This window comes from Ceratina calcarata, unplaced genomic scaffold (assembly GCF_001652005.2).
Source record: "Ceratina calcarata isolate Rehan_Ccalc_2016 unplaced genomic scaffold, ASM165200v1 scaffold151.2, whole genome shotgun sequence".
Classification (NCBI taxonomy): Eukaryota; Metazoa; Arthropoda; class Insecta; order Hymenoptera; family Apidae; genus Ceratina; species Ceratina calcarata.
Window position 1 is genome coordinate 1,691,446 of NW_017136308.1, and position 20,828 is coordinate 1,712,273.

The window sequence follows — 20,828 nt, forward strand, 5'->3', positions numbered from 1 at the left end:
TCTCTGTATCTTAAATTGTATGCGACCTTTCAATAACTTAATATACATATATGCAATTGTAACAATTTCACTTGATTATGAACAATAAAAAAGGTAGAGGGTTGAAAAAATTCGTGACGCATATGTGTGTGTACTTGGAACACGTTCCAGAATCGTTTAAATGCCTATACATATATAATAGCTTTTGATCTCGCCATCTCATTTATATTTCCTAAACTGTGAATGCTAGGAAGCTGAAATTTACAGTGAGCCTGGATCAAACCGAGCAACGCGAAGGCAACTTCAAAGCAAACAATGGCTGTCTCACGACGATGGCTATCCCTTTCAAATTCCTTGTCCCTTTAAGAAATCTCCCATCACCAGCACCAAAATGATAAGATACATGATTCTTAAAATGGTCGACTAATGACGTCAACGTATATAGCATCTACCATTTAAAAACAATCTAGCCTCGTCCCAAGTAAGTCCCAATTCGAATCATAGGAACGTCAACCTCTATAAGTAAATCAACTAAACCTTTAGAATCTCAATCGATCAGAAATCTTCTACCCTCCTTCCTCCCTCCCTCTCCCAAAGAAAAACGATGAACCCCCAAGTAATGTTAGCCAGCGTTTTGGCAGTGGTTTTCATCGGTTTCGTGGCCTACAGAATGAAGGTTCGATCCCTGGACAACGACCTGTCTACCATGCCACCGCTGGTTGACAATAGTTCCTTGGAAGAAGACCTGAAAGATATCCTGGCGTTCGTGCCGATGCACGAGGCAAAGAGAATAATAGAGGATTACATGAAGTACGACGCGCAGATTGGAGACACGGTCACTTTCATCGACGACCAGAAACGGTTCATAGCGAAGGAGTTCGAGAAGATGAAGGAATTTGAGAAATTGGTGAGATTCTTGAGAGAGAACGGGCTGGACGTGGACGGTTGGCAGGAGAAGATCAGATTGTTTTGGAAGACCTCGCCGCGATACAAGAGGTTCGATCCTAATATCGCCAATGGAGGACTCACCGTGATGATCAACAAGATTTTAGAAACCGTGCCCATGGACGAGCTCCACGAACTCCTCAGGCAGAAGGTGAAGTACTCCGGCAGCTTTAGGAGGTTTATACATCTACTTAGGTCGAGGGATTTTAGGGACTTCTGCGACGCTGTGGAGGAGAACGATGTTTTGCATCATCACTATTTTTGGGCTAAGGAAGCTGGCTTGGAAATCACTTTCGCCATCGAACTGTTTAACGAACTGTACACTCATCTCACTGAATCGCTCACGAGTGTACATCCGTCACGTTTATAATAAAGTCGAATAAATTCGATGGGTTGGCGATGGTTTCTTGAAAGATTAACTTTTCGGTTAATATCTACGACGACTATCTCTTCGAGCAAACTTTTATGGCAGCTTGATAAAATATTTTTTGCTATGCTCCGTGCGTCTCGCATCGGTTTTGCATCTACTGCGGATTATCCTGGGTATTACGAGTCGTGCGACGACGACGACGACGACGACGACGATGTTGCGTCATGTATCGAACAAGGAATTACCATCCACTCCACCCCCGCCCCAGGAAAATTCAGACGATCCCCACATTCGAGGTCTGAATCAGGAAATCAGATCCATGTATACCATTATTTCTCTAGCTTCTCAAAGTTTTTCAACTGTCTATCATCGACATTTTAGATTCTACAATCGTAAAAGATACAAAGATACAATTTAATATTGTGGGAAATGATCGATTTGCCGAGATACACTGAATGCTTTTATTAACTCAAATTAAAATAACAAAAGAAAAACGGAGAGTATTTAGCAATTAAGTTTGACACCTAGGATTCCTTCGATGACGATCTTGACCTGTTGAGCGTCGATGCCGACTTTCTTAGCGTTGGCCAACAGATCTTTGAAATGAGGATTGGCGCAGACCTTCGTGGCGATCTGTTGGAACTCCGGGCTGCTAAGGTGCTTCATGAAGTCCTGGAAAACCGGAGAACTGGCCATCTTCTGTTTGTATAAAGCCTCGACCTCTTCCGTGGGGAACAGAGCCTTTAAATCGTTGATGCATCCACGGATACCGCCGGAGATCCTCACGACACCGAAGTTGTTAGCGAAATAGGCAGGCGGGGTTAGCTCTTTCAGGCCCAGGAATTTGTTGCCTTTGTTGACCATCATGTAAATGTCGAGTCCGGCGCCTTGGATGTAGTTCAGGATGTTCAACACCTCAGGCATGCCTTCTACGTCAGTGATGAGGGCCTTGAATTCGGAACCTAAGAGGTACTGCACCAGCTTCTGAAACTCAGCGTCCTCGGCGGCGTACTGCATCACTATGGATACCATCTTGTCTATCGGAATTATGTCGACGAAGTCTTGGATTTCTTTGGCCAACGCACCGTTTCCGGTTCGGGGTACCGTCCAGGCTTGGCTGGGAGCCGACAGGGCCAGAACGGCCAGAACTGCGAATGCTAACTTCATCTGAGGAGCAGAAACGAACGATTCGGACATCGGTTTTTTGTCAGAGGTGTGTGAGAGAGACACAGAGAGAGAGAGAGAGATATAAAATTTTCAAACATTTTTAGAACAGTGCCAGGTTCGTGGTACAGTTAAAAATCATTTAAGTATAATGCTTCTAACAATAAGAATTGTTGAGAAAATAATTCAGTTTAAGGCAATTAAAATTGTAATTGTGAATATTGCTATTGCTTACCATGTTGGTCGGTTGGTTGAACTCGGAGGAGTGCATGCTAATCGTACCTCAACCGTCGATTTATATACTAAACGGACAGCGAGATAACATCACCCATTGATAATATTATGTCATATACATGCAAATAAACCCCCAGGCTCGAGTACTCTCCGTAGTCTTCGATCAGCGTATCTAAAATCCGGCCAGTCCAGATTAACGCCTCGATAAATTCCAATTACAATTCTTCATTTTTTATTGCACTTCGACAGATTCCAATCGTATCGATATCTTATAATCTCATCCTCAAAATTGTATTTAAGTGATTCTCGGACACATTATAGATTATTTTACATGCAAACAAGCCGATGAGCGAGATTGCGTGCCCTTGGTTCGATATAGAGATAATCTCGATTAAGATTAAGATATCTTAATAAATAAAAAAATAATATTTTACGTAACAAACAAAGGAATAGACCAATCGGAGGAGACTTACAAATTTTATTATCTGCTTAATCTGATTGAATGTTTTACATATATGTAACTTGAGAGAGACCGGAATTTTATTTTTTATAATTCAAAATACATCTGATTTGATATCAATCTAAAAAATATCCGAGAATCATTTAAATATTTTTATTGGTTTTCGAGAAGTTATTTTCTCATGCCGCTGTATATCCGTGAAACACCGTCTCAGAAATATTCTGAGCTCGTACACGTTTCCGTTGGCGAACCTTTGGAAAACCGTGTGATCTAGCAAAGCTAAGGTGAGACTACGAAATGATTCACGATCGACGGTGCCTCGGTGACTCGTTATTCCTACTCTATTTGACCCGTTAATCATTCAGCTTGGTAGGTAGTGGTTGCGAAGGCCCCTTGAAAGCTACTACCCGCCTGTCTCGCTTCACGGGATGCTCAAGAGCTTTTAATTAAGAATCACGCTCCAATTTTTCCAGCTAGCTACCTACCTACCTATACTCATTTTCATTTTCCAATGCCTGGCCACTGCTAGACATATCTCTTCCAGGCTCTCGCGTGATTTTTAATCGAAATTTTATTTACAAATACATGATGGAATTATTCGTAGCATACATTTATATAACTAATCGTCGAAATGTTTAGGAAAGCTCCTTTGATTCCCGTTTAATGCAAGCAGTCAATTTGATAAAACAGATTAAGATTGAGAAAGTACATTACGGCCAAAAGTCAGGGACAGATATTTATCGTTAAGATAAAGATGGGACACTCCTTCGATGATAACGAATGGTACCAAGGTAACTCGAAGGTCTATCGAATCTCATTATCAAGATAACTTTCCGATACCGTTAATCCGCATCTTTCAAACAGCTGCACGAACAGATTAGCATTCAATTTTTATCATGAATAACAAGATATCTTTTTAAAGAGATCCGATGGATTTTAATTTTCAGATAAAGAGGGTTGGAGAGGATTTTGAAATTTCATTTGGCAGGAAAGGAGGAAGGCCCTCCTGCTGGCTTCCGGTTTCAAAGTTTAATGCATGCGAGAAGGTCGCAGGGCTCGTTGTTTGCTCTCGAGAAAATTGCTCCGCCTTCTACCTCCGAGCTTTTGTATCGAGGAGAGGGTGCCGGTGAAACATGATTTCGCCACTCCTTCGGAATTTATTGCTTCTTCAGGCGGCAGGAAAACTTCGAAAATTCATAGGAAATTTGTTTTATTACAGAAAATTACAGTTTGTTCAACATAGAGTCGTACAGGGTCAATTGGTACAGGGGAACAAATTTTGTCGGACTGAGTCGTTCCAGGCAGTTAACAGACACATTTGACGGGTGGTTTCATTTGCGGTGGCATTTCGAATACCGGAAAGTCAATGCCCAAAACCGTGAAAATGACGTCCTCGACCAAACCAATATCCAAACCCTTCTGAACGAGCATGGCCCTGAAATGAATGAACTTCTGGCTCGAGTAAAGAGCGTTGACGAACTTCTGATTCTCGTTGGACTTCAGATGAGCAACGAATTCGCGGAAAGCGTCCGAGGTCCTCATTTTGTACACATAGCCGTGAATGAAATTGTCGTAATTAACCAGACTCTTGACGTCCTCGAACAGCCCTTTGAGTCCTCCGGTGATCTTGTTCGCGAACAACGCCGAATGGAACGGTGGGAGACCCACGACTTCGTTTAGTTTGTTTAAACCTGTGTAAATGTGAACCCCGCTCTTTTCTAAATAGTCGGCAAAATTGCGGAACTCGGCGATAGCCTCGACTTCCTTCAACGTCTCCTTGAACTCATCGGATTTGAAGTATACGATCAGCTCCTTGAAATCGGTGTCGTCGCTCGCGTATTGTAACACGATCGACACGACTTTTTCCATGGGTATCATATCGATGAAGTATTGAATGTCTTCGTACAACTGCCCTTCGCCAAAAGGTGGCAGGAAATGGCCATGGCTGGTTGCTACCAGGCCAGCCAGAATCGCGGCGACTATCAGTGGAAGCTTCATCTATAATTATTATTAATTCTATTTATTGCCAATTGAAATGAAATAAATAGTAGGTATTGGCTGATCTCGGAATTGGGACTTACCGTGTTTGGCTTAAGTTCGATCGCAGTGTTCGATTATATCGATAATTGCCGCCTTATATAGGAGTTACCGAAGTTATATAGAAGTATACCGAGTACTTCTGATTGGATGAAAATCACCTGAGAGAACGGGACGATAAGATTTCGATAAATCAGTGTGGGAAAAAACAGGCAATCGTATTTCGTCAAGTGCCTCTGAACGTTCCCTTGAAAGGAAGCAGCGGGGTTCAGTTTAATCGATTTTCACGAGGTATTGTTGTTCGATTTACTTGTATTAATTATTTATTTTGTTAATTTCTGTCAATCGGAAAGTGTATGTATTTGTTTTTTAGTCGATCGACAGATCATTTTTCTAAGATAGGCGAGATAGATAGCGAGCGTGGCCTTGGTTAATACAAATGTAATCACGGTTCGAGCAGACTACTTGAAAAAGAATCAAAATATTATCTTACGTAACGAACAATGAGATAAACTCTAATTATAAATCTTATCATCTTCTCGATAGATCTTCAATGTGCAACTCGAGAGAGACTCTCATTTTATTTATTCGTTTCTACTGAAAATGATGGACGCGCTGACGTTCGAAATAAATATTCCAGCGAGCTTCCAGCTTCGCAAAGGGGCGTGAACGTCCGGTATTAACGGGTCGCGACCGCAAACAGAGAATTTGCTGGGGACGGTTTTGCGGGCTGCGATGCGAGTCACAATAGGGGTTGATCAGGAGTGGAAGTTGCGACCGCCAGGGGTGAACGGTTCCACTGTATCAAGCCGAAGTCTACGAAAGTTTGATAGCCCCCGCGAGGCTTTCCCCGAGTTACCACCGGCGGACGTGACCCTTCGAAAACCACCACCGCCGCCGCCGCCGACCCGGTCTTCTTGTATACTTACGTGATGTCCACTAAATTTTCTTCGAAAAATTATTTCTTCCATCGAGAATCGAAACTTTCCCGACGCAGTTTCAAAGAATGTCGCTAGATAATCGAAATTATCGATTATGTCCAATTTTCAGTGGTATAACTCGATTATAGGGTTCCCCGGAGTGCAGGCGTGCACAATTTTACCCGACTTCGAATTCCATTAGCGTCCGGATGTATCCGAATGATAACAATGCGGACGGGTTGATCAAAGCATCCTTCTATGTATAATTCTTCCCCTCTTCGTCGGATGATCCTTGAAAATGATTAGAATGGTAGAAGAAAAGAAAGCTCGGAACGTGCGGATGTCGAATGGTATATTTAACTTCTCGTTTAACAGGAACGTACGTTTATTTTTTTTTTGTTTTTTGCACTGAGCAGAAATACAAGCTATCTTCGATCGATCAAAAGATGAGGTTACAGCGGCCGCGGATAAGCCCCCAACTCTCTTAACCGGGAAAACCACTCGAGAAAAAAGGACAAGTGTTTTCCTTTTCAATTCTCCTCGCACACTCTTACTCACTCTCTCTCTCTCTCTCTCTCTCTCTTTCTTGCACGCACACGCACGCACGAGCAAGATGGTTTGATCAATCAATCTCTCACGTTTACATGTACATATAATTACATTTTGTGCATTAATCATAATTTAATTAATATACATACAGACGATATTGTTTTTATATCTATTTATATATCTTAGAAAATAAATATATATATTTATATATATATTCATTTCAATATCATCATCATCGTCTTCGATCCACTCGGTCATGCCATCAAAAATAACGTGAACGTATGTTCGTGTCTGTGTAAAACCATTTTATTATTAATAAAAATGAAAGACGCACGCATCATATACAAGCGGGACAGGGTGTCCCGGAGAGGCGTGACTCTCCTCCTGCGCGGGACCGTGAAAGAGGATGGAATTCCGAGTCGAGAGTTCGATCATTATCAACGAAGTTGTTAACGAGAACCTGCGGTCCACATTTTATAATAACTTTGTCAATAGCGGTCGGAGGGAAAAGGAACTTGCTACTTGGAATTTCATCCGGTTCCGAGTCGCTGAACCCGGGACACCCTGTATAAATCAGCACGCAACAAATTCGTCGCAATACAAAAACGATTTCGAAACAATTCTCATGTTCGTTAATCGAGAGAATCTCATCTTCCCTTTTTTAATAATCGCAGAATTTCGCTAATCAATTAACTAATTCGTTCGATGCTGGAACGCGAAAGCGCGTCGAACCGTCCTAATTAATATAAAAATTGCTAAGAGGGGAGAGAGAGAAATCAACAAATTTGACTAAAGCTTGGAAGCTTCGTTGATGTAAGCCTATGCGATAAATTTATTTATTCACGACACCATTTTTATTTTTTTTTTTGATTAATTAGAATGAGTTAACAAAGCGTCAATTTATTTACAAGCAAAGCCAATTTAACGTTGGCGAGAGCGACCCGTCGGGACGCTCGCGCCGGAGAGTTTAAATTGTGGCGTTTAATAATACGTAACAAGTAGCGCGGGTCAATGTAAGTGGCGTACGGCGTGGGACGTGGCTTAAGTCAATACAAATCGTGCGCGGACACCTAGCAAGTAGTACGAGTCGATAATAAGTCGTCCCAAGCATGTTTACGCGGTAGAAAACATTTTTACTGAATAGAAATGAAAATTTAGAAGTAGAATCGCGACACCTAGCAAGTAGTACGGGTCGATAATAATTGAGCCTGACCGTGTCCGCTTTCTATTATTATTAATTCCCATGCAATTCCAATTAAGATGGCAAAGTGCTTGAAGATCAATTCCAATTAAGAAATTCGATTCGACGAAATATCTGGCGATCTATAAAAATTGCTGTTGCAGATGCAATTGCAAATAAAACTGTTCAATAACGAAATACTTGCAAGTTTCGTTTGAAATTTCGTTTTATAGCGATTGCTCCATTCGTTTCATTTTTATCTTTTTCGCAACGCGTTCTCTCCGCTGTAATCGTGCGCTCCGTGTATCGATTCTCTCAATCCGGAAATTCGAAAAACGTGTATCGAGTCGAAGGCTGGCTTAATCGCTTCCCCCTAGCCTGTGTTTGTACAGGAAACACGGTGCCGCTCTCCACGGCTCTCTAGTCGCGTCTCGCCCCAACCCTATCACAGGAAAAAAGCCATCCCTCGAGAATTCTATAAAAACGTATGAAAATTGTAGAAAAAAATTAATTCAACTTCCAACGGAGTTTTAAATGGAAAGTAGACTGTATATATGTATATGTCAGTAGTATAGCCGCGTTATAAATCAGACGCGATAGAATGGAGCAAATGCTAGATGAAATAAAATTCGAACCAGACGACTTTTGACAAAATAACAATTGTTCGTTTGCTCGATGGTCGAATCCAATCGATCGACCGTCGACGAGGCGTTTATTCGATTATTTATTTAATTAATTAATTAATTACCGTCTATGAATAATTTTGTTACACCGTAACATTCTGTTTCCGTGTTTCCGTGCCAGTGACCGGGGTGGTGTACGTATGTCGTTTTATTTACAAGAAGAAACGTCGCATGCCTGTATAAAATTGCTAGAAATACTATTTTCATTCTTAACACCCTAAAACGTGATCTGTTGCTTTTTTTTGCCTTTTTCGTTTATCATGATATATATAATGAGTATAGCGAGTACTTTTCATCATACTGCGAGGATCATTTTCGAAGAAACGATAATTTAGAATATTTTTAATTGAATTGTAATCGAAACGAAGGATTCCCTCGCTTTCGGAATGGAAACGAAACGATTGTTAGGCCTCGAACGGGACCGTAAAAACGTCGAAAATAGTACTTCGGTGATCGCGGGCCACTTTTGACCCGGGGATCGATCTTTACCCACGGGTCACTGACCCAGGGGCCGTTTTCATACCTTTGTGCGTTTCCCTGCGTTCTCTTACATATCTTGTGAGATTTCTCCGAGCGAGATTTATTCTTACAAATAAGCGTTAATGGAAGATGAAATTAAAGGACGGACGCCCAACGATTAATTACACTTGCGCCCCTCGTGTTTCGTCATTTCGTTTACTTAATTTTATTTAATATTTGTTCCTTGTCTCGTTGAACTCGTTGCACGATTATTTCATTTTTTTTTTTGTTTTTTTTTTTACAAGTCTTTTCGTGATGCCGAAGGTCACTTTACCCTAACATCGATTCTCATTGTTAAAAACCTTGGCTGGAGAAAACTGAAAGTGCATTATTCGACCCTTGAAAATTGTTCAATTCTCCGATTATCAATTAATTATCCTAGAAACATGGAAACCTTCTAACTACACTTTGGTTAATCTTGCAGACTCATTCGTCGTTCCACTGACTTTAACAAGAGAAAAAAGGAAAAGAAATGGGGGGGGGGAAACACACCAGACAGGGATAATTCCCTTAGGTACCCCAGGAAGATTCCTTGGATACTCGTATCTCTATCTACCGCAATATATCCACCTATCTATCGTTTAGACTTCCTCTTTTTTTATTTATAATAATCTCTTCTCCTCCTCCCCGAACGTCGCTCATCGATCTAATTTTTTTTTCTTCTGCCTATCTAACGTTTTTCCATCTATCTAACGGGGCTACCTACCTACGGTTCTAACTACTTTTTTACCTAGTTTTTAGTCGCTTTTAACGCTTTTTCGTTTTTTTTTCTTGCAGGTAGAATGGTTGACCAGGTGCGTAAATTCAGTCTGTCTACTTTCGTTTCGAATCAAAATTTAGTGTACGATGAATAATATATGTTTTTCAACCCTCAGTACACCGAATCGGGGGTGAGTCCTGTCCCAGGTACGTCCCGAGGGTTAATTAACATTCGGTCAACAATTCCACCCCACAAAATTAATCTTAGGTATGACTTTCATTCTTCCTCTTAATTCCAGCCCTTGCTCGTTGGTCTTACAGAATGAATAAAGGGTAAAGAAAAGCTCTAACTTAGTAAATTTTGGAAAACACCTCTCGAAATTGTATATGGCTATCAAAAAATTTGAAACGGTCCTCCCATTCATCATCGTCATCATCGTCATCATCCTCCCATATCATCGATCCTAGCCTAATCGTAAATGCAGCTACATGTACGTATATACATATACAATGTATATATATATATTTTTTTTATTTAATAATAATCGTATTTCTCTCGTTTTTTAAACATGGTAACAAATAATGAAAACGCTTTCACGTGAAATTGCACAAATTCTCTCGGCTTTCACTCGCGCACGCACATACTTTATTCATATAATATACAATAACAAAACTCGGAGATTTTACAAATTAACAGAAAATACTGATATACACTCTTCGGAAATGCATTTAACAAATAAGCTTTCGTTACTTTAAATTACAAATAAAATTGCAAAGCGAAGAACACGCACCCCCCGTTTTGGTTTCTGAACCCTAGACGATTAATGATCGAAGGGTAGAATAAAATAATTAATAATAAACAACATCCATGCGTTCGATAAAAATAAAATTATAAAGAACAAAAAATATACTATATAATATATATATATATTATATATATATATATAGATTTGTATTCCCCTAAACTAAAATCGTGCTCACACACACGCACGCACACACGCGCGCGCACACATACACACACACAAACACACTCTCTCTCTTTCTTTTTTTAATTCCACTCAATTATGTCAGTCAGGCTTTACCTTAAATGTCGGTAGGTACGGTGTTTCTACGTGCGCTTGAGTTATTTGGCCACTGAACATTTAAAAATTAATAACTTCGAGTAAATTAGTCTTTCCCCGAACAGACGCACTTTCCCTTCTTTTATGGCTCACTTTCTTATGGCTCTCTCTCGAAATCGACGATCAAAAAAAAAATTGTCTGCCACCCCCTTCGATCCGAGAGACGATCGTAAATAATTTGAAACAATTGAGAGTCGTTTGTGGATTTTGACCCCGGGGGTCCGGTGGACGGGTGGCAGCGAGCTTAATGAAAAATCAGTTCACTTCATTTTTTTTTTTTGGAATGTCTTCACACGTTTCTCTATATAAACATTGTTTAGGTAACACACGAGGATATATTAAAAAATATAGTTTCTCTGTACGTTTGAGCAGGTCCGCCCGGCCACCCTCCACCCATGAAAAATTTCCGATTAAAGCATCGTACAAAAGTACAAACCTTCCGGCTCTTAGAAAAACTGCTTGCCACTACGAGGAAATAAAGAGACGAGCCACGGAAGATCCCTTGAGAAACATTTCTTCTTTTCCAGTTTTGTGAAAGGTACCGAATTTTTGGTCGGACGAGTCGCAGTTATTTTTAAGGGAGGAAAAAAGAATTTGGCACCGACAGACTTTTATTGTCTTCAGGTTTTCAAGAACAGCGGGAGACCCTGATAACCGAAAATTCGTACCTCCCACAGGAAGCAGACAATTGGATGTAGCAGCGGTGGATCTCGTCCTCGAGGCAACGTTTCTCTAACTATTACAAATTTAATGGCAGTGATTGGTAGTTACCGACGACGACGACGACGACGACGACGACGACGTTCGTACCTAAAATTCTCTCGTTGTTTGCTCGGCCATTGCCTGGAGGATAAAACCGAGTAACGGTGATGACAGGGTACCCTCTTGCCTGATCGTCGATTTCACGAATTTCATATTCACCGTACGGTTACATAGTCGTTCAGAAGAGGGAACGGGATTGATAGCCACTGGATCCTCTCGCTTCAACCTCCGTTCAGTCCGTGGGACCACCAAATGTCTTCGACCGAAATCAATTTCGAACTTGTTCGTGCTGAGAAGACCGCTGGATCCGAGTCGAGGATCGACGTCCGATGAAATCGGCAACTGGACGTCGGTGAACTCTCGTTAGATCCTCTCCGAGAGTCTCCGAGAAGGTTGGTAAGCCGATCGTAGATCCTTGGGACCGGGTAAGAACCGCCGGACGTTGATTCGAGTCACTTGGAGATGCGACAGGTTCGGTTAAATCGCTTCGACGTTCTTCGGGATGAATGGGAACTTCGGAAAATTTGTTTGGGTCGCTCGGAGGTCATCCAGAATTGGTCGAACCTCCAGAAGACTCGTTCAGATCACTTGGAGATCTTCGAAGCCGAGTCAGGTCGGTATAAATCGCTTGGAGAGCCTCCAGACCGAGTCACTGTCACCAATTCTTGTTCCAAATCGTTTGGAGATCCTCCAGAATGCAGTAGAAGCTCGGAAAGTTGATTTAGATCGCTTGGAGCTGTTCCAGGATGACTCGGAGCCATCGATTCACGACTCAGATCGGTCGGAGGTACTCCAGGATGAATCAAGACCATGACAATTTCGCGACACCGATCGTCCTCGAACCGAACCAAACAGGAATCGTCCCGCGTCGCCAAACCGTCTCCCGTGGATCCTCGGATCGGCGGTCGATCTCCGATCCTCGACTACCAAAAGCTGTTTCTCTTCTTTTCTTTCTGGATTGGAACCCGCGCGCGTTACACGTGTCTCTTCATGTGGAGGGCTAGGTGGTCGCTGCGGGAGAAACAGCGGTCGCAATGCCGGCACTTGAACGGCTTCGCCCCGGTGTGCTTGCGGTAGTGGCGGGTCAGCTCGTCTGAACGGGCAAACCGCCACTCGCAACCCTCCCAGCTGCACTTGTACGGCTTCTCGCCTGAAACAGAAACAAAACGGAAGCTGAAGAATCCGTTCTCCCCCGTCGTCGGCGGAAGCAGCAAAATTCCACGGTAATCAAGGTTCGACATTAATTTTTTAACACGCGCGTTATGTTTCCTCTTTTCATTCTTCTACCTCTGGTTCGTTGTTAACGTTTATGAAAGTATGTGGGGCGGGTTTGATTAAAAGTTTTTAAACGGGAAATTCCAGGTATCAGCGGGAATTAGGGATAAGTAGAAACGGTCAACCGGACTGGCTGGCTGGCTGGCTGGTCAGAGCCTACTAGGCTTACGCGCATTTACTCGTAGCTTTATCGCCACATAATGGACCCGCGCGTAATAAAGCGATATTAAACAGGCCGGCTTAAAGGTGTTAACCTGTTACACCCGCGGCAGACGCATAATGAACACTGCTAAACCTCTTTGCAGATACATATTAGCATCGCTGCATTTTTTAAGTAAATCAACGGTAAATCGTTAGCTGTGTCATCGTTTATCGCGCGACACTTCGAGTGGTTCCGTTTAAACGAACGACGATTTATTTTTCAGGATGCTTCGCGAAGGAATTTTAGTTTTCCGTGGAAATCCGAGGGACAGGGTGAGAGAATGAACAGGGGGGGGGGGCGTGGGTGACGCGAGACTCGGTCGGATCCTGTCTTCGGTATTACAGGCGGCGCGCGGCGTTCCACTCGAAACGTGTTCGGATCTGCCGAGAAGAGAAGTCCGGGGCCATAAATTTCGGCGTGTCGCTATTCCCACGGCACGACACGACGCAGGGAGGGAGGGCGGGGATCTATACATCGTCGGCGACGACGGACTTAATAAAATGCAAAGACGACGAACGACGCGGACGTGAACGCGAACGCCACGGACAGACTGACGTATCGTGGCAATACTCTCTTCTGCTCTCCTCCTCCCTAGGGAGCGACGTGGAAAAATCGTTCTTCCACGCGACGAGAAGGACTCGCCCTCGCCCTCATCCTCATCCTCCTTCCGACGGGAAACGCGAATTTATGGACAGTCGCGTGGAATTTGTAACAATCGTTATGATCGCGATATGACGATTCTCAGTGTATTTTATACGAATAATAACGATTAACGTTACAACAGTGGAATCCTGTCTGAAATCGTTTTTGACCTCAGAGGAAAACGGATGATACGTTTCATCACCGTGTCGCGGTAAAAATAGTCAGAGCTCTGCTAAAAGAACCGGAAGTCTTTTCGGGAAATGAGCGGGAGAGAGCGGGCAATAAGGGTGAGACGGCTTCATCCCCGAGGTACCGCGCGAGGGATCGTTAAGCGGAACTGCTAACTACGGGATTATGCATACCGCGGGTACCGCAATTATGACTCTGTTATGAATTCACCCATCTCCCCGCTACCCGGCGCCCCTTTTCTACCGGGTCGAGTGACGTCACGTATCGTCGTCGCCGCCGCCGTCGCTGCCGCGGAGTAACGTTTGTCCCGGCGAGAAGGACGACGGCTATTACGGCCTCTTCCCTCGTTTGTAATTGGTTTCCCAATCCAGTTGACGGATACCGCGGATTTCCCGGGTTAATCGTTTTCCATTTCCCGTTTCCATATCTATACGATATTGTTTCACCGGTTCTCGATATTTCAATCCCCTTTACCGTCGTTCCATTTTTCGACGTTCCACTTTCTTCGCGCTTAAACGTTCGTTTTACGAGATAAGAGTTCGCGGTCCAACGAGTTTCAGATGTTTTTATTAAGAAATTGGGTAAACCGTGAGGCGCGTCGCGAGAGTTTCCGTTTAGATCGAACGCATTATCGACTCGTTAGAACGGAATCAAGAGATGGGGGTAAAGCTTTGACTATGTTAATCGTCTAATCGGATCGATTCCGATTCGCCGTTAAGACGAGAGTCTCCGGACGGAGAAAGAGGGTACCTCCCACCCTGGGTCAGGGATGAACGACCTTATCCTTCACCCAAAGGATGTCCCTACAGTTCCATTCAAAACCTATCACCGATACTCGCACGGAATTATCAATAAACGGAGTACCAGTTTATCGTTGAGTTACGACTTCTGTTTAAAACCTCTTTTGCCAGGCTCGATGATCAACGAACACGAGAGATATTTGATATGGTAAAGAGTATACATAACCCAGCTATAAGTCCTGTATTTCGCGGCCAAAGGAGTGCAAACAATTTAGACTGATCTCGAACACTGGTCTAAGCTCTGTCCAACTTCCCGGGAACTCTTAAACCGTCCAAATCCCTCGCGGCATCAATTTCTAACTCGCCGCCCGTTCAATACTTAAACCTGTTATCAACGGCTAGTTTGTTATTCCTCTCGATTAACCGAAAACTTGTCAGATCTCTCTCTCTCCTCATCTTTATTATATTTTCTTGCTATCATTTTCGTGTATCTCGTTTGCAGATATTAACAACAAACTGGTACTACTCCGTATATCCCTTGGTTCATTTCGAATGCATCGCGTCGATCCTCGTTATTAAAATGGAAGGAAGCGAGGGAGAGAAAAGAAAGAAAGGAGGAAAGAAAGAAGGAAGGAAGGAAGAAAAAAAAGAACATGTCTCGTTAAAATCGAACAGGGAAAAGTCGACGAGACAGCGGAGGGTGGGTAGGTAAAAAGTTTCACGAGGAGAGATGGAAATACCGGAGGAGGTATACTTTGATCTCGAATCTAATTACTGGCGAGGCTCGGACGACGACGAATCCTTCGAAAATCCTGTCGGAGTCAACACGACGGGGCCTGCGGACTCGTTACCAATTCCATTCGTCGAGGAACTACTTTACTCTCGTGCAACCGGCTGCGAAAGCCGGATCGAAAGTATACAACCTTCGTTGCAGAATAAATTGTTTCACTGTTCTCGTTAACCGTTTCCACGTTTCGTCAACTATGCTCTGTTAAAATATCTGTGAATTAGAAAAATGTAACACAGTTTTGTTCTAAATAGTCTTTCAGTGACACGGCAGAACCTCGTTTCTTTTATTTATGGTTCCCTTATCGATTACTCCTCGAGCATTGGAGAAAGAAGAAAATTGTATGAACCTAACTTTTATCTCAACCACTTTTCGCTAGTCCATAGGTGAAGAGTAATTTAATTAATAATAAAATTGTTTATTGCAAAAACTGATTCCTCATTCTAACGAAGAATGCTTGCGACGGAAGATGTAGGTCTTGGCGTCTATACAAAATGTCCTACGCAAATTTCCTCTATCTCCACTCGTTCATGAGTTCTTGACTTTAATAAAAGTGAACGAAGATGGAAAGGGTCCCCATTTCGCATCAATTTTCTTTTTGGCTAATTACTTCTTAATTATTGATGGTATAGAAAAGTGTTTCAAATAAAAGTTGTAGATATTCAGGAGAGCTACAACTTTCCTGCGCAGCATTCTTCGTTAGGACTAATAGTTCATCAGAAATTAATGAAGAAGTGACTAAAGTTCCGGGTGAGATTTTAGATCCAACTTCCGCAAGTTTTCCACCACGTAACAGCACTTGAGCGATTTTTTTTAACACTCGCTTAGATATACGAGATATACGAGAATAGAGATACGAGAAAACTGCATAAAGCCTTTTTTATAGATCTCCGTGAGGTCTACAACTTTTGTCTGAAACATTTTTCGCTAGCACGGAGATTTAATGACCTTCACCTCAATTTTCTTATCGGTGCTAATCAATGAAATTAGAAGGAAAATACATTCAACCTTTCTTGTAGCTGACACCAGACCTACAACTTTTATTTCAAAGATCTTTCGCTAGAGTCAATATTTAGTTTTCGTTCTAAGATAAATTACGACTTACCCGTGTGCGTCCTCTGGTGAGCTTTCAGATGCGAGCTTTTGGTGTAGACCTTCTTGCATCCGGGGAACTGGCACTTGTGTATCCTGCGCTTGGTGTCCGGTGGACTGTGCTCGTGACTCCTCGCGTGATGCCTGTTCGACACGCTACTCGAGGACGCACCAGTGCCTGAATGCTGCGCACCCGACACCGCCGGGAATCCATTCGCCGTCACCGAGATCAGTCTGTCGAATCGATTCAGGCGACAATTTAGAAAAACCATATGAATAAAACTCGTAGAGAAAATCAGACGGTAAAACATGTAACGTACCTTGCGACACTCTGCGCGTTGCTGGCGGTGACCCTGACGATGGCACTCCTGCCGCCCGAGCCGTGGAGATTCAGGTTCTGCACGTCGAGCATCGAGCTGCCCGTCGACGAATGACTGGAGTTGGAATGGCCTTGACCGGAGCCAGGACTCGAGGGCGGCGTAAGAATCTGTCCCTCGCTCTCGCACCCGCTGTCCTCGTCCTCCTCGATCTCCTTTGAGTAAACCAAAGATTCAACGATCAAACGAGGCTTCAACGCAAAGATGATCTCGTCTTTCTGGATATAGATTCGTCGTCGGTCTTACCTCGTGTTCCTCGTCCTCTTCAAGGTCCTCGCTGGGCTCCTTCTTGAGTATGAAAGCCCTGCAGGATAGCTGGGACGGCGAACTGTCCCAGGACAGCGCAGAGCACGCCGAACTCGACGAAGACATGGACAACGAGTCCAAATGCCGGTCCAACAAGTCCCTGTCGCGACCGTTGTGACCGTGGTCGTCCGACGGGCTGAACTTCATCTCGTCCATCGAACAAATCATCGTCTCCCTGTCCTCCGACGACGTCGTCATCTACGGAGAAACATCGGTTTCCTTCGTAAGTAAAACGTTCCGATCCGGATCTCGGCATCGACGCACCTCCATTTTGATCGGGGACTCGAATTGCGCGTTCGCGGCTCCCGTCGTGGCCGTCCACGAAATAGGAGGAGCCCTAAAGAGGTTCCAAGGTGCCGTGTCCAGCTCCGTGGGCAGCTTCTTGTACGATTGCAGCTTCGGCTCGTCCTTCAGGTACCTCTCCATCTCGTAGCATGTCTGAAACGAATGAAAACAGAACCCGTCAATTTCCTCCGCTTCTAATCAATCAAATGAATTAAAATTCCTCGGATTCTTTTTCGCATCGAGTGGACTCGCGGACTGAACTCGAAGTTTATCGAATAAGGGGAAACTTAGTTTCTCTTGTCTCAACTAGTTCCAGAGAGTCGTCTGCCAGGCAACTGTCTGTCCAGACACCTCGTCTCAATCTTAATATTCCTTTCCAAGACGAAAGAGGAGGGTCGCATTTTGTTAATTGCTCGTCGCAAGGTGGTAAAATCGATTCGGCCGAGGAATCCCGGGTTGCGGTGGAATCCGAAATTCCCGCGGTTAGCCCCGGTTACAAATGACCAGCTAACGAGAGCCGACGGGTCGTTCTCGGTTAACGAGATGACGTCGCAACAATAACAAACAATCGGGCCGAGACTGTAGCAGCGTAACGAGACCGACACCCGCATCCGTTCTCCCTCCGTACGGAATGAATTAGGTGCCGGCCACCCTGCCATCCAAACTCCCGTGGCCTCGACCCAACGCCTCGCTGCATCAATAAAATTCACAACGTTCACTGGGTGGTCAATAAGGTTTCGAAAATTTACTCACGTTAAGAGGTCGACGCGGGCCGAAGAAAAATGTCGCAAAGATGATCCCCCCTCCCGGTTTCTTTCCCAAGTTCCTTTCCCAAGTAATATCGCTGTCATTAACAGTCGAGAGTCGGTAGATGAACGATAGCTAGGTGGCACGGTGCCAGGTCGTTAAAGAGATTCCCAGGGAACTGGGAAGGGTGCAGGGCAAAGGGAGGGCCGGTAAACTCGCGAATTTATCTCCGGGGACGAATTCTTTTCTAGGAATTTCGACTTCGGGCGAAGATAAGGCAACCGGGAGAAATGGTGGAACGACGGGGAACGAGCCGGGTGAATTCCGGTTAGATCGGATTATAAAAATACTACTTTCACCGTTAATATCGTGATTCAACGCTCGCAGTTAATGATATTATTATTAGCAATATTGCGCGTCAAAGAGGTAAGCTCCACGTTTAATCTACTTAGTTAATTACCAAACTCCATTACCCGCGCGCCATCGTCGGCTGGCTATTATATTCTGCATGGGTATTCGCGCGACTATCGAACGCATAATCAGAGATGTTGGACTAATCAAAAATTTTGCCACGTGTCACATTTTAATCGAATCGTAGGGCGAAAGAGGGCGACGGAATTATTCGATCTGAATTCTCATAAGCGAGGGCACTATTGTCTCAGACCGAAGGCTCGAAAAACGGGGAGGAGATCTCGAAGGGGTGCTCGGATGGTCGACCTTCCCCGAATTTCACAGCTCATTATGTACCGCAGGAATGCGGGGCAATATCCTACGAAGGGGTGGCCGTACTTAAAAGAATTTCATATCGAATTCCTCGAAAGGGTGGAGAACCACAGTGCCAGGGGGAAGAAAACGGTGAGAGTGCATTATCTCCGAGGCGAAAGGAATTTTCAGGCACCACCACCACCACCATCACCGTCCGAGTGGATTGGAAAGCTTGCGGTTCTTCCTTCTGCAGAAAATGCTCAGGATTCCAAGAATTAAAATGTATCAGGCATGCATTTTGGTGATCAGTCTCATTGTGTTTATTCCGAATTTCCATACCCGAGACATCTTTCCCGCTCGTTTCCATCCCCCGCCGACGACGTCGACAAACATCTTGATTATACCGTGAAAGCCTGGAAGACTCGAACCACCCCGAAGAACCCTTTTCTATCCGTCTTCGTCCTTCGCCTCGAGTTCTCGCTACCACGTTTCACACCTGTTTCCATTCGTTACAAACCCCTATTACCTTCTCCCCGGGTCTTTGCCTCTCGTCTCACGTTCCACCCTCTCATCCGCGCCGTGTCTCTCTACCTCGTGCTCGGGCTGCGCCACTATATTCCTGCCCCTTTTTTTTCTTTTTCGAATCAACCAACGAGTTTCGCTCGGTAAGCACTTGAAACTTTGTTTTAGAAATCCGATTTTTATCGTTTTTACCTGGTCGAGAGATATAATGGCGGCTGATTGCGATTTCAGAAAGTTTCCGGGTGAATATGTTCGTTAAAAACGTGTGAATGACCAATCAGCTTGTTCCATCTGAATCGATCGGGTATAGAAACATGACCGAAAAATCGTTCGCTTACGAAGGGGGCCGAACCGGAAATACATATATATATATATACAAACACGATAGACAGAATAAACTGTTTGACAAGATCAGTAGCGAATCCTTGAAGGAGTACAACGCAACGATGCAAGTGAGAGAGGTGGAAGAATATTCGTGATTCGCACGTGAATAGTCGGAGGGTCGTAAATTACGTCCGAGGACAAATAACGAGGGAATCGTGGCTGGGTTAAAAAGAAAAATAGATGTACCGTCGTCGTCGTCGTCGTCGTCGCGTAAACGCAAAGGACATTTGTAACTGTCCGTAATCCCATTTATCTTGTCGCCCGTTCCGATGAAGGATCGCCAACCCTATTTCCCTTCCTCCCTCTCTTCTTCTATGAACGAAGATAAAATCCCATTTGTCAAAATTAACAGAAAACTCGTGGAACAATCGATATATTCCCGAAAATTGTGATGCGACTCCATTCCGGGCGAGAGTAACGCGAGGTATTCGGGCGCACACGCGCGAGGAACGTCCGATCCGCTCGAAATGCCCGCCTCTCGGATGCTCGGGATGCTGCTCTTTACACGGTACGCGTACTCGGGAGGCTTCGATCTTACCCGAGGCCACGTTACCATCAATTTTCTCAGGAACTTCCTTCCGGAAATTTATACAAAATTTCTTTCGCATCGGTCGGATTCGCAGAATTATTTCAGCCACGAGAGAATCGCGTAGAACCTTTCTTCGTTCGCCACGCAAATCTCGAAGCCCCGTGATAATAATAATTGATCTCTACTACTTCCGTCGATGATTCTATCGCACCGCGTCGGTAAACGGTCTCGGAATCGTTCGCTGCTACAGATAGGTATTCTCGCGTCGTTTCGAATTAATCACAGCGTGAGACAGGATTATCGAACGTTTCCATTCGGGGTGAAGGAAGGACGTCGAGGATCGGCACCCGCTCGCGCGTGGATACGAGAGAGAGCTCGTCGATAGCTCGGTTTCATTCAGCGTGCGAGTAGCCGCGTAACGCGC

At 44.1% G+C, this 20,828-nt stretch overlaps 3 protein-coding genes across 3 annotated transcripts in view; 1 reads left to right on the forward strand and 2 right to left on the reverse strand.

The window, feature by feature from the left end:
• The first annotated feature begins 583 nt into the window (after window positions 1-583).
• LOC108632044 (uncharacterized) lies at window positions 584-1,356 on the forward strand. Its single transcript, XM_018036340.2, has one exon. The coding sequence runs from the start codon at window positions 584-586 to the stop codon at window positions 1,292-1,294; it is 711 nt and encodes a 236-aa protein (XP_017891829.1). The 3' UTR covers window positions 1,295-1,356.
• A 440-nt stretch (window positions 1,357-1,796) lies between these two features.
• On the reverse strand, window positions 1,797-5,665 carry LOC108632045 (uncharacterized). Its single transcript, XM_026819413.1, has 4 exons — window positions 5,234-5,665; window positions 4,467-5,150; window positions 2,694-2,714; window positions 1,797-2,461 (listed from the first exon to the last, which is right to left on the reverse strand). Exons 2-4 carry the CDS (start codon window positions 5,148-5,150, stop codon window positions 1,799-1,801), a joined length of 1,368 nt encoding a protein of 455 aa, XP_026675214.1. The 5' UTR covers window positions 5,234-5,665; the 3' UTR covers window positions 1,797-1,798.
• A 1,283-nt stretch (window positions 5,666-6,948) lies between these two features.
• Window positions 6,949-20,828, reverse strand: part of LOC108632202 (Krueppel-like factor 6) — a 42,477-nt gene continuing 28,597 nt past the window's right edge. Inside the window, exons 2-6 of the mRNA XM_018036624.2 lie at window positions 17,497-17,670; window positions 17,173-17,430; window positions 16,870-17,081; window positions 16,563-16,783; window positions 6,949-12,772 (exon numbers count right to left, since the gene is read on the reverse strand). Coding sequence (XP_017892113.1) covers window positions 12,597-12,772; window positions 16,563-16,783; window positions 16,870-17,081; window positions 17,173-17,430; window positions 17,497-17,670 — 1,041 coding nt within the window. The 3' untranslated portion in view covers window positions 6,949-12,596. The remainder of the gene's footprint in view (window positions 12,773-16,562; window positions 16,784-16,869; window positions 17,082-17,172; window positions 17,431-17,496; window positions 17,671-20,828) is intronic.